The 17759-nt window shown below is 45.0% G+C and overlaps 1 protein-coding gene across 1 annotated transcript in view; it reads right to left on the minus strand.

Annotated features, from left to right (window-relative positions):
• CDK2 (cyclin dependent kinase 2) overlaps window positions 1-11302 on the minus strand; it is a 37841-nt gene extending 26539 nt beyond the window's left edge. The window contains exons 1-3 of the mRNA XM_089680169.1: window positions 11063-11302; window positions 4355-4432; window positions 1613-1733 (exon numbers count right to left, since the gene is read on the minus strand). Coding sequence (XP_089536295.1) covers window positions 1613-1733; window positions 4355-4432; window positions 11063-11178 — 315 coding nt within the window. The 5' untranslated portion in view covers window positions 11179-11302. The remainder of the gene's footprint in view (window positions 1-1612; window positions 1734-4354; window positions 4433-11062) is intronic.
• Between the last annotated feature and the right edge of the window lie 6457 nt (window positions 11303-17759).

Raw genomic sequence — 17759 nt, forward strand, 5'->3', positions numbered from 1 at the left:
GTTCAGAGTGAGAATGCAACACAGGATGTCTGAAGGATACAGAGAAAGACGGATCCGTCGGGTTAAGCTGCCGCTCGGTCCGGCATCAGGCCATGCCCCCCTTTAATTTTTTAAAAACCGCAGAGATTCTTAAAAGCACCTCTGCCTAATAAAAAACATCAACCCTTCTTGCCATTAATAAACACCTTATTTAAATACGGTTTGGGATAGGTTTGTTTTTTTTTTTATAATCAGGACAAGTAGATTGTCATGAGGGACAAGTACATTGGGACCCTGATTTGGTCCCTTGGACAAGAAGTTTTTTTTTTTTTTTAATTTCTACACCCCTTAACCAGGTTTTTTTTTTTTTTTTACAAAATGAAAGCCATCATCTGAAGTATGAGTTGTCCTATAGAGTGAAGCTTATAGGATTAGGCTCTTCCTTCAAAGTACAATTTTATTTTAGCAGTAGTAAAAAAAAAAAAAAAAAAAAAAAAAAAAAAAAAACACACAACACACACAAAAATTGGTCCACAAATTAGTCCACCTACTGGGTAATGTCATAATGTGCTAGTATGCACCGCTTTATGACAAACTTACCTAAAAGCTCATGGCTCCTCCCCCTTCCGAGTAACCCACCTAGCAAGCTGCTTGTGTGGCCTCACTCCTGAGCCCCATTGCCTGCATCCAATGGCACCCACTGCTATCAATCTGCCCTGCGAACAGGGAGAGAGCTGCTGCTCTTGTGCACAGTGCTGGATCAAGAACTGGCTCAAGTAAGTATAACGGGGATGAGGTGGGGATGCTGAAGCACAGAAGGTTTTTTACCTTAAATGCAGAGAATGCATTGACGTGAAGACCTTAAGGCATTAGAACCACTTTCAGCCCACTCACACAAAACTACATTTTGTCACATCTTTTGAGTATGATTTATTAACTCACGAGTGTGTAACACACACAAACACACAATAGCTGTATATGATCTTTAGAGTTCCTTTCATATAAAATTGAAGTTGACTGTTCTAAATCTACAATCCAATTTGAGCAACAGAAACAAAATTTTGAATAAGAAAATGTTGTGAAAAGAAAGAACAGTTAAAGTGGTTGTAAACCCTTACATATACCCAGTGAAGTGACCGGCCTGTGATACACAGAGATTAAATAAATCCTTCTACATATAACTGTCTTTCTGCAGTCTTCTCTACAGCCATTCATAAAGCTCGTCTGAAAGTTTAGAAAAAAAAAAAAAAAAAAAAAAGGGGGGGGGGGGGAAGGGGGCTGAAATTACACGATGCAAAGTTCAGTGAGGAGAGCTCTGAAAGCTAATTGGAGGGAAGAGACACCCCCCTCTCCTCCACACAGCATACAAGAAAGAAGCTGAGGCTGTCATTCCGCTGGAGGTCCCCGTCACCATTTTTCTTCTGGTGTCAGGAAAACTTGTCAGAAGTGATTCATGCTGATAGCAGGGGAAAAAAACAGCCGACAGAAATGACACTTTGTGCTTTTAATTAAGACAAGTACACACTATAGAGGGACATGCGTGTTCATATTTCATGTCGGAGGTTTACAACCACTTTATGAATGTGTACGACCATAAACCACATTGTCTTTAGTTTTAGTAGAAGAAACTCACTTTAACAAGAGCCAGTGGGATTCCTGTAATAGTGGAGCCGTCCATGAACTTCTTCAGATCTTGGTTGAGAAACTCAAATACGAGGTATAGTTTATTTTCTGTGTGAATTACATCCAGTAGCCTAAAAATCATATAAATAAAGTCAAACAGAGAAAGACTAACTACACTTAATGTGCCAGGTGTTCTATCTGCTATCATCTCGTACTAATGGCTTAAAGGTTCAGAAAAAAACACGTTTAGCTCACTTGTTTGGCGCTTTAAATACCAGGTTCAAGAGCAGATTAAAACGGGAAATACATAGGGGACTAGCTTACATAAAAACAAAGAAAAGAACTGTACTGTGAAATTTGTACAATGTCAGCAAGCAGCTATTACTGAATTCCAATAGAAGTTTGCTAAGCAAAATACCCCTAGAATGTTTAACACAAAGTGGTTGTAAAGGCAGAAGGTTTTTTACCTTCATGCATTCTATGCATGAAGGTAAAAAAGCCTTCTGTGTTCAGCAGCCTCAACAAATAGTTACCTGAGCCCCACTGAGATCCAGCGATGTGCATGAGTCTCAGCTCTCCATGTACTCTTTCCTCACTGGCTCCCACTACTGTCAATCACAGCCAATGAGCAAATGATGAGAGGGGGATAGGGCCGAGCCACGGCTGTGTGTGTGAATGAACACACAGAGCATTAGCTCAAGAGTGAGCCTGCTTGCGTGCCTCCATAGAAAGCTGCTTGCTGTGGGGGCAATCGGCAGGAGGGAGGGGCCAGTAGCACCAGTGGAGGAGAAGAGGAGGATCGGGGCTATTCTGTGCAAAGCCATTGCACACATCAGGTAAGTATGGCAGGTCTATTTAAAAAAAAAAAAAAACAATCTTTTTTTTAGTTTAATATCACGTTAACTTTCCAGTTATCTGGTTACAGCATTTTATCTGTTACTGGTGCAGTCAAATACCATCCCCTTACCACAAAATTCTAGAGCTGGTAAGGTATTTCATCTCTGCCAGGCATTCAGTGCTGCTTTGTAAACTGGAAAGGTTTCTCCTTCTCTCCTTACAGCCACCGGTAATGTAAGGAGCGAAGTCTGGTGGCAGCAAATGCTAAACTAAATGCTTGTTGTGTGGCCATACTGGATCAAAGCCTTACAAAAAGCAAACATGTTTGCGCTTGGTCAGTAAGGCCCTATTTACAATTGTGGTTTGGAGAGGTAAAAATGTACCCCCCAACCCCTCCCCTTTAAGCAGCAAAAGCAGCTGACGGGTTTACCACCTGCTAAATGCTTCCCAGCACCCATGTGCAATGCATGTGGCGCAGCTTTTTAGGAGTCGAAATATGTTGACTCCTCAACTCCTCCAATGCATTCTGAAGAGTGATACACCATGGATTGCTCTTCAGAGGGCACCACTTGTGTAAACAGGTTATGACTCAGACAATTAAACATTACTAACACATACACTCACCCTTACAATCAGAAATGTGTAAAATACTACAAATGATGCCTATTGTTGAAAGGACCTGTGCACTTAGAAGATATAGAATAAGATCCAACACTTGCAAGACTTTGAGTAGCATTGTGTCTAACATTCAAAAGCTGTCTAGCGAAAAGGGCCAACTGGCTAAGCAATAAAAACAGAGGCAAACAACGGCTAGATTACGTTGGTAAAATTCATACGGCTCAAAGCAAGCACTGTCCTTGAGTGTTGGTGTACAATAAGATGATCAACCCAATAAGGCTTCACACATTTGTTAATGTTAAACAGACATTGAGCAAGCATCAGGAAAGCATGCCAAGCACCCTTCTACAGATTGCAGGTAAAAAGAATTCAGTTTTTATTTTGCCCCCAAATGAAATGTACATCTTTTTTCCCACAAATAGAGCTTTCTTTTGGTGGTATTTGATTGTCTCTGCGTTTTTATTCACTATAAACAAAAAAAAAGAACAACAATTTTGAGAAAAAGAAAAATATATATTTTCGACTTTTTGCTATTAAACATAACCTGTAAAAAAGTTTTAAAAATCTAATTTTATCATAAATTTATGCCCAAATGTATTCTGGTACATGTCTTTGCTAAACAAAATCCCAATACGTGTAAATTAATTGGTTTACGTGAAAGTTATAGCGTTTACAAATATGTTTTTTTGGGGGGGATTTTTTTTTTTTTTTTTTACTAGTAATGGCGGTAATCAGAGACTTATAGCGGGACTGCGGTGGGCATTCTGACACTGGGGGGAACTGACTGTCACTGACATCCCCAGTGACACAAAAACAGTGATCGGTGCTAATAAAAAGCACTGACACTGTACTAATGGCACTAGGCAGGAAGGGGTTAACATGTGGGGCAATCAAAGGGTTAACATTGTGCTGTTCTACTAAGAGGCTGTGTTTCACTGTAAGCACACTGCTTTGTATGGCTGTGCTATGCAGAGCCATACAAAGCACTGTGCATGAGCTGACAGTGGAGAGATCTGTGTTGTTTATACACAGGTCTCTCCCCTGTCGGAGATACTCAGCGATGATCGGGTGCCGGAGAGAAATCACCAGCCAGGACCCGATGATCGACAGCCAAGGCCGCTAATGGTGACGTAGGTAGGGTGCGTGAGCCTCCTACCTGGAACTGCAAAATCACATGTATATATACGTGATTTTGTGCACCCATGCCACCCTTTAGCAGTATTTCTGCTATAGGGCAGCGTGGAAGCAGTTAAATAAAAAAACAAGAGATGTTCCTAGAATTACAAGGCTTACTTACTTGACTATGTTAGGATGATTAAGTTCTTTGAGGAGAGAAATTTCTCGAATAGCTGTGCTTGGGACTCCTTCTGTCTCCCTAGAGAAGAAAATGTGTTAAACGCTTGAAGAACTTCAATATACTGATGTGAATGTGCAATATATACATGTAAAGCGCTGCATAAATTGATGCATTTATTAAACATTTATGACATTCTAGCTCCCATGGGTTAATATGCAGATCAGCATGTCTCTACCATTCCACATTGATTTAGCACCTGTGCCACCTATACATGTGTCAGGACCAGTGCCAGCAACTCAACCAAGCATAACAGAGGAGAAGAGCCGACTTTTGTGAAATTTAGCATCCCAGAACTGCCTGCACCCAGGGCTGACCATTTGCAGGTAATCGCTGCTTAAGTGATGGATAATGAATAGCTGCAGAAGTCAGCATCCTATTGCTTTCATTGGGGATTCCTGCTCTCAGCTAGTCGAAGGGAACCCCTTCAGCTAATTGCAAGTGGCCCCATTCCCAAACGTGAAATGGGGCCTTACACAAATCACATCTACTCATTTCTGGTGCAAATCTAATGGAAAGTTCTGGAGTCTGTATTTCAAAAAGCATCAGGATATCAGTGCCACTGGGGTTAATTTACGAAAGAGTGAATGTTCAATGTGCAAAGTGAAAGCACAAGGTGGTAGTGATTCATATAAATCACAAAAAGGTCACCACTGGTTCAGGCCTATATGAATGTTACAACATTGTCATCTTGTCTGTGTATGCACCCTACCTGCAGACAAGGACTGAAACAACCGGGAAGGCATCTGCTTCGTATACGCGTTTCATTTAGTATCAGTGCCAGGAGCAGTAACCAGTTTCTTATATGTTGTACTGCATCCACATAATCAGAGGTGATCCGAAGCTGCCATGCATGGGTTTATCTGAATCCCCCCAACCCCGCCAAATCCCACAGGACTCCAGATCTGCAATTGTGAAAAGCAAACTCAGTTTTACAGAGCTCCTTATGCCAACCCAATTTCTGGTCTAGAAATACTGTATGTGCTTTCTACACTGTAGCCTTCAAGTATCTTGTGACCTCCAGTGCTTACGAGTGAGAAGTGTAGCATAACATAAACATTACACATACCTCCCGCTTCCCATTTTGAAAAGTATTCATTGAATTCTCCGTCAAAGTTGAACAGCTAAATACGTGGATGAAATACCAGATATTTCTCTGCTGCGGTTCAATAAAGGCCCATTCATAGTGTGCTTGTGCACTGGTGTGATGCAGTGCTGATCATTCTGAATGGAACCCCAACACAGCAGTTGACAGACACTGCCAAATAGAGTGCATGCCCCATTTTTCCCGGAGTTCAGCTTTAGGCCTCATGCATACTGACATTTAATTTTAACTCCCCTAGAAGCCAGCAGCATTTTCGCCAAAAAAGTGTAAAAGTGTGTACTGTGTTTACCCGCATCAAGTGTTTGGGTGTTAAAGTCATTGGCCAGAATAAATCATTTATTTTGGCCATTGAAATAAATGACAACGCTTAATTTCTAAACACGCCTGGAATTTAGGTGTGTATACCCAATTTAAGCACGTCAAGCATTTTTTCAGCCAAAACGCCACTGCTCCACAATGCCCTGTCAGTGTTTTATTTCTGCCACCAAACACTGCTAAAATCCTATGTGTGCATGAACACAGGATAACATGCAGGGGAGTTTAGGAGCAGCTGTAAAAACGTTCAGTGCGCATGAGGCCTTATTGTGCATTACTATAACAATATGGGGAACTTGTACCCCCTGACTGGAGAGGGAAAGAAGAAACCACTCATCTCTCTGCTCTCTCCTCCCATCAGCATGCCCTTGCACTGCAGCACAACAGACTGGCAAATTGTGCGGCTTCCTTCTCCTCCTCTATGAGCCCTACTGCACAATAACAGATCACTACCAAATCAAAGTCAGATGCTTGTATTTAAAGTGATAGCAAACTCATTCATTCTCCTTCATTCTTAGTTTCTGTTATAGTTTTGTAAATACAGTGAAGTAAATAAATATTTGATCCCCTGCTGATTTTGAATGTTTGCCACTCACAAAGAAGTGATCAGTCTAAAAATCGAATGGTAGGTGTATTGTAACACTGAGAGACAGAATAGCAACAACAAATTCAAAAGAAATGCATGTCTAACAAATTATGCACTGATTTGCATGTTCTTGAGGGAAATAAATATTTGATCCCCTTCACAAAACATGACTTAGTACTTGGTGGCAAATCCCTTGTTGGCAATCACAGAGGTCAGACGTTTCCTGTACTTGGCCACCAGGTTTGCACACATCTCAGGAGGAATTTTGGTTCACTCCTCTTGGCAGATCCTCTCCAAGTCATTAAGGTTTGGTGGCTGATGTTTGGCAACTCGAACTTTCAGCTCCCTCCACAGATTTTCAAACGGATTAAGGTGTGGAGATTGGCTAGACCACTCCAGGACCTTAATGTGCTTCTTCTTGAGCCACTCCTTTGTTGCCTTGGCCATGTGCTTTGGGTCATTGTCATGCTGGAACACCCATCCACGACCCATTTTCAATGCCCTGGCTGAGGAAAGAAGGTTCTCAACCAAGATTTGATGGTACATTGCCACGTCCATCGTCCTTTTGATGCGGTGCAGTTTTGTTGTCCTGTCCTCTTAGCAGAAAAACACTCACAAAGCAGAATGCTTCCACCACCATGTTTGACAGTTGGGATGGTATTCTTGGGGTAATAGGCAACATTCCTCCTCCTCCAAACACGGCGAGTTGATGCCAAAGCGCTCGATTTTGGTCTCATCTGACCACAACACTTTCAACCAGTCCTCCTCTGCATCATTCAGATGTTCAGTGGCAAACTTCAGACGGCCTGGACATGTGCTTTCTTGAGCAGAGGGACCTTGTGGGCACTGCAGGATTTCAATCCTTGTCAGTGTAGTGTGTTACCAATTGTTTTCTTGGTGACTGTGGTTCCCAGCTGCCTGGAGATCATTGACAAGATCCTCACATGTAGTTCTGGGATGATTCCTCACTGTTATGGTCATTGACACTCCACGTGGTGAGATCTTGCATGGTGTACCAGGCCTAGGGAGACTGACAGTTGTTGTTTCTTCCATTTGGGAATGATTGCACCAACTGTTGTCACCTTCTCACCAAGCTGCTTGGCAATAGTTTGGTAGCCCAGTCCAGCCTTCTGTAGGTCTACAATCTTGTCCCTGACATCCTTGGACAGCTCTTTGGTCTTTGCCATAGTGGAGAGTTTGGAATCTGATTGTTTCTGCGGACAAGGTGTCTTTTAAACAGGTAACAAAATGAGATTAGCAGCGCTCCCTTTAAGAGACTGCTTCTACTCTCAGCTTGTTACCTGTATGAAAGACACCTGGTAGCCAGAAATCCTGCTGAATGATAGGTGGTCAAATACTTATTTCCCTCATAAACATGCAAATTAGTCCATAATATGTTAGACATGCGTTTCTTTTGAATTTTTTGTTGCTATTCTGGCTCTCAGTGTTACAATACACCTACCATTCAATTTTTAGACTGATCATTTCTTTCTGAGTGGGCAATGTCGCAAAAACGCGCATTCCAGATGGACGCGGTGCAACCACTTTGGTTTCAACCTCCATCTTAACGAAGGGACTACCCATCCTGAAATATATTTTCCCTCATCCTCCCCCCTTTCCTCTCGGTTCAGCCACAGTGACATCTGGTTGTGGGTCACTGGCAGGCTAGAGCAGCAGGGGGCCCAGAGCTACAAAGCCCCCCAAGAGAGACAGAGCCGCTCTGCCCAAGAACCTGTGGAATCTCTCACCTCGTAACAGAGATAAGGCAGCTTTTCCTAGGAATTGAAAGAGGTTTAAACCTCATAAAACCTAGCAGCATAGGTGACAGAATTAAATGAACATTCCTCAAATAACTTTTTACCCTATGTCTCATATCTTGGAATATGAGAGACATACATAAAAACCAGACATATCGTCGGATGGGCCGTGAGCAGGCGAATCGTTTAGTAGGTCGCTCCGTTTCGCACGCTCAGGGAAGCAGAAACATAGATCTCGTGAACCGCGCAGCATATAATTTCATAATTCATATCTAAATAATCCTCAGACTTGTCTGTGTAATAAGATACCCGCGAGGGGACTATCGCTCGTGCAGCTGAGAAGTTATAGACCAGAATATGAATTACGAAAGATGTTGGTTCTAATTTAGGGTTCCGCCCGACGATCCCTCCCTAAACAGAGTATTGGTCAGTTACTCAGAGCCACCCCCCTGCTGGGACATTTTAAAAACAGGCTAGCAGGCCTCAGTAAGTTAAAGACATCTCCCATTTTAACATCAATACCACCTGGGGAGACCCTTTCGCTCTGCAACTTGGATCTGCTTACATCAAAGGCTTAAATGACAAGTAACTTAACCCTTTAACTTCTCCCTGTTATCTCTTTGTTGTGCTGTGGTTCGTGTGTATATATATATATATATATATATATATATATATATATATATATATATATATATATATATATCTTAGTTACATCTTTTTTCTGTAAATATTTTTATCGCACCATTTGACCTTTTAGTAATAAATCTTCCTTTCTGAAAGTGTTGAACTGTTTCTATAGCTTTTGATTGCAATTTACGAATCCCTGCCTTTTAAGAGAACGCTAATGTTTGTTTTAACCTCTGTATAACCAGCCTGCGGACCGTTTTATACAGACAATTATTTCAATCATTATAGTGTTGTAGCTGAACCCTGAGTTTCCTCTTTTCTCGGTACAAAAAGAGGTGGTGCCTGAATGGTTAATTGCGTGATTAACCTGACCCAGTAACAAGCGCATTCAGGCTGCAGGCACAGATTGTAGTCCATTAGCTGGAAAATCGTTGTGCAGGGTGCAGCTGTTTGTGGCATTGTTACGCACGTCACACAGCGGTTTTAGATCGGCCAGTCCTTCGGTCACGAGTTTGGTGAGAAAGTCTGGGGTCTGACGCCGTGACCGGCAAAAATTCAAAATCAGCAGGGGATCAAATAATTATTTCCTTCACTGTAAGTAATTTTTCTCCTTCACTGATGGGCACTGATAGGCGGCACTGATGGGCAATGTTGGGCGGCAATGATTCAACTGATGGGCACTGATTGCCAGCAGTGATGGGCACTATAGGCTGCACTGATGGGGCTACACTGATCACCAGGACACCGATGATCTGTGCAGATGTCCCCCTGCGTAATGCCGCTTACCGACTCTCCTCTCATGTGCTGTCAGCGTGAGGAGAGGACTGCGAATAACTGGCACTTCCTATTTAGTCAGAGATCAGCTGTGATTGGACACAGCTGGTCACTTGGTAAAAGCAGCTGTGATTGGCCCGTTCCATAGTCATGTGATCAGCTGTGTTCGAAGGACACAGCAATCACAGAGCGCGCGTGGGAGGTGTAGTTCTGGGAGTATGTCCATGGACACCCTCCCAGAACTAGCCGACTGCGTTGTAGCTGACTTTTGGCTATAGCATGGTCAGGAACTGGTTAAACCAATCACATTGAATGGTGATCTATTACAGAGTGGAATTCATTTGTGACTTTTATATCTGTCTGGAGCTCAGCTCTAAGGTCCTGTTCACACTACTCATACTGGGAATGATTTTCAAAGCATGATTCTCAAGCGCTTGTGTGTCAGGCATAGGGTAGTCCATTCACTCGAATAGGCTGCCCTTTGACATTTCCTGCCCATAAGAAGCTCCTTTTTGGGTGACAAGCTTCAAGCAATTTTTAAAGGCGCATTTTGCTGTGATTGCCATGGGATTCTGTCACGAGATACAAATCATATACTTAGAATGAACTGCACCCAAATGTACACTGTATGTTTTGCAGCAATTGCTGCACAATTTGGAATTGAAGGCAGAACTGTGGCAATTCCTCCTGTGATTACAAATCACGAAGTGTGAATGGGGTCTAAGGCTGCTTTCTGATCAGTTTTCTTCCGTTTTTAAGTGAAAAAAAAAAAAAGAACAAAAAAAACACGACCATTAAATCCTATGGACCCCTTTACATTGGTCAGTTGCGTGTGTGTGTTGCTTTTTTCAGTGCTAAAAAAAAAAAAGCGCCAAAAATGCAATTCACCGTTAAAACGAATGGAAAACACATCAAAAACAGACCAGCGATTGCGTTTTGGTGTGAGTCACATGTCCTTTTGCACACGTGCAAAACACTCCGGGAACCCAGCAAAAGACCCATTCACATCACAATGTGTCTTTGCATTCTGCATTGCATTTCAACATTTGCAATACTTTATCATTTTGAATTGTGTCCACGTGTGCTGCACAAACAAAAAGAAAAAGGGCCTACTGTTCTCCAGCATAGGGCAGCACACACTGATCAATGCTCTGGTGCTCCCATTAGAATACATTGGAGGGAGTGTATCAGAACTGCAGCAGCTGTGCATGGTAACCAATCAGCCTCTACCTTTTGTTTACAAAGCTTACCAGAACCAGTTGAAGAAAGAAGCTGATTGGCTGCCATACACAGCTTGTCCAGTTCCTATAAGTTCCCCTACTGGCTGTACAGTGTATGTGTATGGTGGGCCCCCAGTCCCACTGATCCGGGCCAGCCTGGGAAGTCACACATGCTGTGCATTACAATCAGAGCCTGTCCCAAGAGGACGGAAGGCTCAGCCCTGGGCCATGCTGGGTCGTGTGCTCCCCCTTCCCCCCGGGACTCACGTGTCCAGGCGGATCTTCTTCAGCGCCACCACCTCTCCAGTCTCCCGGTTCCGAGCTTTGTACACCACCCCGTACGTGCCCTCCCCGATCTTCTCCACCTTCTGGAAGTTGTCCATGACGGGCGACACGGAGCTCCGGCACTACCCGGGCCGGCTGTACTTTGACCGAGGAGCCTTCCCTACAATACAGCACCCCGAAAACTTCCCGCCACCGGCGCCCGGCCACGCCTCCCGAACTCACGATTGGTCCACAGGCACAAAAAACAAGTGACGTCATGCAGAGAATACCGAGGATGGCGCAAAGTACCTGGAGGCAATGAGAGCTGAGCCGTTAGGATGCAACGGTTCATGGCTGTGTGAGCTGCACGGGGAGCCGACACCGGTACACGGCTGTACTGGACTCTACAGGGAGACTGACCGCTCCGACTGGAACCAAGTGTACGCTGCACTACTACTCTGTACAGGAGACCTCTCTGTATAGGAACCGGCTGTACGCTGCGCTGCTACTCTGTACAGGAGACCTCTCTGTATAGGAACCGGCTGTACGCTGCGCTGCTACTCTGTACAGGAGACCTCTCTGTATAGGAACCGGCTGTACGCTGCGCTGCTACTCTGTACAGGAGACCTGACCTCTCTCTGTATAGGAACCGGCTGTACGCTGCGCTGCTACTCTGTACAGGAGACCTCTGACCCCTCTGTATAGGAACCAGCTGTACGCTGCACTACTCTGTACAGGAGACCTCTGACCCCTCTGTATAGGAACTGGCTGTACGCTGCGCTGCTACTCTGTACAGGAGACCTCTCTGTATAGGAACCAGCTGTACGCTGCGCTGCTACTCTGTACAGGAGACCTCTCTGTATAGGAACCGGCTGTACGCTGCGCTGCTACTCTGTACAGGAGACCTCTGTATAGGAACCGGCTGTACGCTGCGCTGCTACTCTGTACAGGAGACCTCTCTGTATAGGAACCGGCTGTACGCTGCGCTGCTACTCTGTACAGGAGACCTCTCTGTATAGGAACCGGCTGTACGCTGCGCTGCTACTCTGTACAGGAGACCTCTCTGTATAGGAACCGGCTGTACGCTGCGCTGCTACTCTGTACAGGAGACCTCTCTGTATAGGAACCGGCTGTACGCTGCGCTGCTACTCTGTACAGGAGACCTCTCTGTATAGGAACCGGCTGTACGCTGCGCTGCTACTCTGTACAGGAGACCTCTCTGTATAGGAACCGGCTGTACGCTGCACTACTACTCTGTACAGGAGACCTCTCTGTATAGGAACCGGCTGTACGCTGCGCTGCTACTCTGTACAGACCTCTGACCTCTCTGTATAGGAACCGGCTGTACGCTGCGCTGCTACTCTGTACAGGAGACCTCTGACCTCTCTGTGTATAGGAACCGGCTGTACGCTGCGCTGCTACTCTGTACAGGAGACCTCTGACCTCTCTCTGTATAGGAACCGGCTGTACGCTGCACTACTACTCTGTACAGACCTCTGACCTCTCTGTATAGGAACCGGCTGTACGCTGCACTGCTACTCTGTACAGGAGACCTCTGACCTCTCTGTATAGGAACCGGCTGCACTACTACTCTGTACAGGAGACCTCTGACCCCTCTGTATAGGAACCGGCTGTACGCTGCGCTGCTACTCTGTACAGGAGACCTCTGACCCCTCTGTATAGGAACTGGCTGTACGCTGCACTACTCTGTACAGGAGACCTCTGACCCCTCTGTATAGGAACCGGCTGTACGCTGCGCTGCTACTCTGTACAGGAGACCTCTGACCCCTCTGTATAGGAACCGGCTGTATGCTGCGCTGCTACTCTGTACAGGAGACCTCTGACCCCTCTGTATAGGAACTGGCTGTACGCTGCACTACTCTGTACAGGAGACCTCTGACTCCTCTGTATAGGAACCGGCTGTACGCTGCGCTGCTACTCTGTACAGGAGACCTCTGACCCCTCTGTATAGGAACCGGCTGTACGCTGCGCTGCTACTCTGTACAGGAGACCTCTGACCCCTCTGTATAGGAACCGACTGTACGCTGCACTACTCTGTACAGGAGACCTCTGACCCCTCTGTATAGGAACCGGCTGTACGCTGCGCTGCTACTCTGTACAGGAGACCTCTGACCCCTCTGTATAGGAACCGGCTGTACGCTGCACTACTCTGTACAGGAGACCTCTGACCCCTCTGTATAGGAACCGGCTGTACGCTGCGCTGCTACTCTGTACAGGAGACCTCTGACCCCTCTGTATAGGAACCGGCTGTACGCTGCGCTGCTACTCTGTACAGGAGACCTCTGACCCCTCTGTATAGGAACTGGCTGTACGCTGCACTACTCTGTACAGGAGACCTCTGACCCCTCTGTATAGGAACCGGCTGTACGCTGCGCTGCTACTCTGTACAGGAGACCTCTGACCCCTCTGTATAGGAACCGGCTGTATGCTGCGCTGCTACTCTGTACAGGAGACCTCTGACCCCTCTGTATAGGAACCGACTGTATGCTGCACTACTCTGTACAGGAGACCTCTGACCCCTCTGTATAGGAACCGGCTGTACGCTGCGCTGCTACTCTGTACAGGAGACCTCTGACCCCTCTGTATAGGAACCGGCTGTACGCTGCGCTGCTACTCTGTACAGGAGACCTCTGACCCCTCTGTATAGGAACCGGCTGTACGCTGCGCTGCTACTCTGTACAGGAGACCTCTGACCCCTCTGTATAGGAACCGGCTGTACGCTGCGCTGCTACTCTGTACAGGAGACCTCTGACCCCTCTGTATAGGAACCGGCTGTACACTGCGCTGCTACTCTGTACAGGAGACCTCTGACCCCTCTGTATAGGAACCGGCTGTACGCTGCACTACTCTGTACAGGAGACCTCTGACCCCTCTGTATAGGAACCGGCTGTACGCTGCGCTGCTACTCTGTACAGGAGACCTCTCTGTATAGGAACCTGCTGTACGCTGCGCTGCTACTCTGTACAGGAGACCTCTCTGTATAGGAACCTGCTGTACGCTGCGCTGCTACTCTGTACAGGAGACCTCTCTGTATAGGAACCTGCTGTACGCTGCGCTGCTACTCTGTACAGGAGACCTCTCTGTATAGGAACCGGCTGTACGCTGCGCTGCTACTCTGTACAGGAGACCTCTAACCTCTCTGTATAGGAACTGGCTGTACGCTGCGCTGCTACTCTGTACAGGAGACCTCTCTGTATAGGAACCGGCTGTACGCTGCGCTGCTACTCTGTACAGGAGACCTCTGACCTCTCTGTGTATAGGAACCGGATGTACGCTGCACTGCTACTCTGTACAGGAGACCTCTGACCTCTCTGTGTATAGGAACCGGCTGTACGCTGCAGTGCTACTCTGTACAGGAGACCTCTGACCTCTGTGTATAGAAACCGGCTGTACGCTGCACTGCTACTCTGTGCAGGAGACCTCTGACCTCTCTGTATAGGAACCGGCTGTATGCTGCACTGCTACTCAGTACAGGAGACCTCCGACCCCCTCTGTGTAGTATTATTATACAGGATTTATATAGCGCCAACAGTTTGCTCAGGGCTTTACAATATAACGGGAGACAATACAGCAACAATACAGTTCAATACAAGAGGGTTAGGAGGGCCCTGCTCCTTGGAGCTTACAATCTAAGAGGGAAGGGCTTGTGGTACAAAAGGTAGTAACTGTGGGAGATGGACTGGTAGGATGAGTGGAAGATACCATTATTAGCTGACCCCTCATACATGGCTGTGTTGGGGAAAGGGTCTAATGCACTCCAACAAGGATGCCGAGTCTGCCCCCTGAGCTGGATAGAGTTTTTACATCTCTATGTACAGTGGCTGGGCAGTGCATAGTACAGAAGTGGCACACTTCCACGTTCAAAAGTGTTCATTTTAAAAATTTTATACAGCACCAACAGTTTGCACAGTGCTTGAGGACAGACCCTACAGTTTCCATACAAGAGGAATCAGGAGGCCCTGATTGTTAGAGTTTACAGTCTAAAAGGGAGGGTCAGGTGATACAAAAGGTAATATCTGTGGGGCATGGGCAGATGGAGAAAATAAAAGTACATTTGTTAGGTGAAGGCAGGACAGAGAAGGGTGCAGACATGAGAGTAGAAGAGGCAGGCCCAAGCTGTTGTTAACAACTGGCCTTGTCCTGATGGCCTAGCAGTCCTCAGGAATTTGGCCTTTATCCCTGGGCAGCTGCTGCTAGTGGGAACAGGGGCCTTGGGCTCAGACAGCTTGCTAGATGCGGCAGGATATCAAAGCTGCTTGCCACTCTGCTGGGGATCTGAGGAAGAGCTGGGAGGTGTTACTGTCTAGGAGCAAGGCTGGACACTAGCACTTGTGACCATTACTATAGAGTTTAAGTGCTAATATTTTTTGTAATTTGTCTATTTTGATGCGAAAATAATGTCTCTAGTACAAAATAGGGAAAGGTTGTTTCCTGTTGGAATCCTGTTCTTTTATTCTGTACAACTACATCAGTGTTCAGTAGAGATATATTCTTCAGCCAGTAGATGGCAGTGTTTATAAGTTTGTAGCTGTATCTATGGTACTGTATACTCCTTCTTCTTTTTTATTTTCTGTGACTAAAGATTCCTTTTTCCTTGTTGCAGTGAAGCAGAAAAGCACATGTGGACTGTGTACTGTCTGTTCTGTGGGCCTATATACAGAATTTCTAACAGGTTATGGTCCGGTCCTAGGAGTCCCAGGCATAGCCTGTTACATCAAATAAGTGCAAAATACAGCAACAGAAAGAAGACTGCAACATAATAAAAAGAAAATTGCCAGTAAAACAGCTGCAACAAAGCTTCCATTTGCAAACTTGACAAACCAGAACTACCAGTCTTCGAAATTGAAGATGAAAATGTTGCTAATAGAAGAAGGTACTTGGAAATGTATAGATAAAGTCAGGCCAGAACACCCTTCAGATGAGTGGATAGAGAAAGATCAGAAAGCTCAGAGCACAATCTCTTTTAGCATAGAAGATGATCAAATCATACATATATGTAAGAGCTAATCTCAGCAATAATTTGTATTTGATTAGAAAGCTATACCAAACCAACCTGATGAAAGGCCAGGATATGTGGGATTACATAAAGCACACCCTGGAAATGGTTGAACACCTGAGAGGTATAGAAGAGATTGGGGAAAATTAATTATTTGAACCCCTGTAGATTTTGTAAGCTTTCCCTCTTGCAAAGAAATGAAGTGTCTATAATTTTTATCATGGGTGTATTTTATATGATAGAGACAGAATATCAACCAAAAATCCAGAAAAAAACGCGATACAAATGTTTTATAAATTGACTTGCAGTTCAGTGAGTAAAATTAAATATTTGATCCCCTACCAACCAACAATAATTCTGGCTCCCACAGACTGGCTTTGTGCTTGTGTGGTACACATTTGTGATTTTGCAGTTCTGGGTAGGGGGGCATGTGCAAGTCCTACCTGTGCTGCCATTTGCGTCCACGGCTGTCAATCACCGAGCTCCAGCCAGTAATTACTTGCCGACACCCGGTGATTGCTGTGCATCTCTGAAGGGGGCAGAACTGTTTGTAAACATTACAGTTCTCTCCCCTCTCAGCTCTTGCACACTGCTTTGCATGGCTGCCATGCAGAGCAGTGTGCTTACAGTGAAGCACTAACATAGCATACTATGTAAAACGGCACATAGCACACAGTTAACCATTTGATTGCCCCACATGTTAACCCTTCCTGTCCAGTGCAATTAGTACAGTGTCAGTGCTTTTTATTGGCACTGATCACTGTATTGGTGTCATTGGGGATGTAAGTGACACCAAGTCAGTTCCCGCAAGTGTCAGAATGCCCGCCGATGATCACCGCCATTACTAGTAAAAATAAAATTTAAAAAAATCCCAGTATCTATAACGCCATTTGTAAATGCTATAACTTTCACGTAAACCAATTAATTTACATGTATTGGGATTTTTTGTTAGCAAAGACGTAGCAGAATACATTTTGGCCTAAATTTAGGAAGAAATTTGATTTTTTTTTTTTTTTTTCACTGGACATGTTTAATAGCAAAAAGTCACAAATATTGTTTTTTTTCCCTCAAAATTGTTGGTCTTTTATTTTTTTATAGCGCAAAAATAAAAAACACACATGATCAAATACCGCCAAAAGAAAGCTCTATTCGTGGAAAAAAAGGATTTCAATTCGGTGTAGCGTTGCATGACCGTGCAATTGTTGGCTAAAGTAACGCAGCGCTGTAACACAAAAAATGGTCAGGAAGTGGGGGGGGAGGGGGTAAATCCTCTGGAGGGCAAGTGGTTAAAGACGAAAAATAGGAATAAAAACAGTAACATGAAGCAAGAAACACCTGAATGCATTGTGTGCAAGAAACAAGGCCATTTAAAAGCATATTGCAAAATCTGGAAAGCTAGAATGCAAAAAGTAAACCACAACAGGCCAAAAATATGAAGGAAAAAACAGGCTGCATATTGGTGTACCCAAATGTAAACAAATCTATACTAAGAGTGCGTGCCCTATGCGCTCCCGGTACAGTTACTGGTGCCACACGGAAAGCCCCTGATCGCTACTTGCGATCAGGAGCTTTCTGATCATGTGTCAGCCAATCACAGCAGTCACATGATCACAAACTGTGGCCCAGCATAAGAAACTTCTTAAAGGGCCAGGAGGCATGGCGTTAAGGGGCTAATATGTTTTT

The sequence above is a fragment of the Staurois parvus genome, unplaced genomic scaffold (assembly GCF_062004578.1).
Source record: "Staurois parvus isolate SC_StPar_1 unplaced genomic scaffold, SC_StPar_1.0 ptg000017l, whole genome shotgun sequence".
Lineage (NCBI taxonomy): Eukaryota > Metazoa > Chordata > Amphibia > Anura > Ranidae > Staurois > Staurois parvus.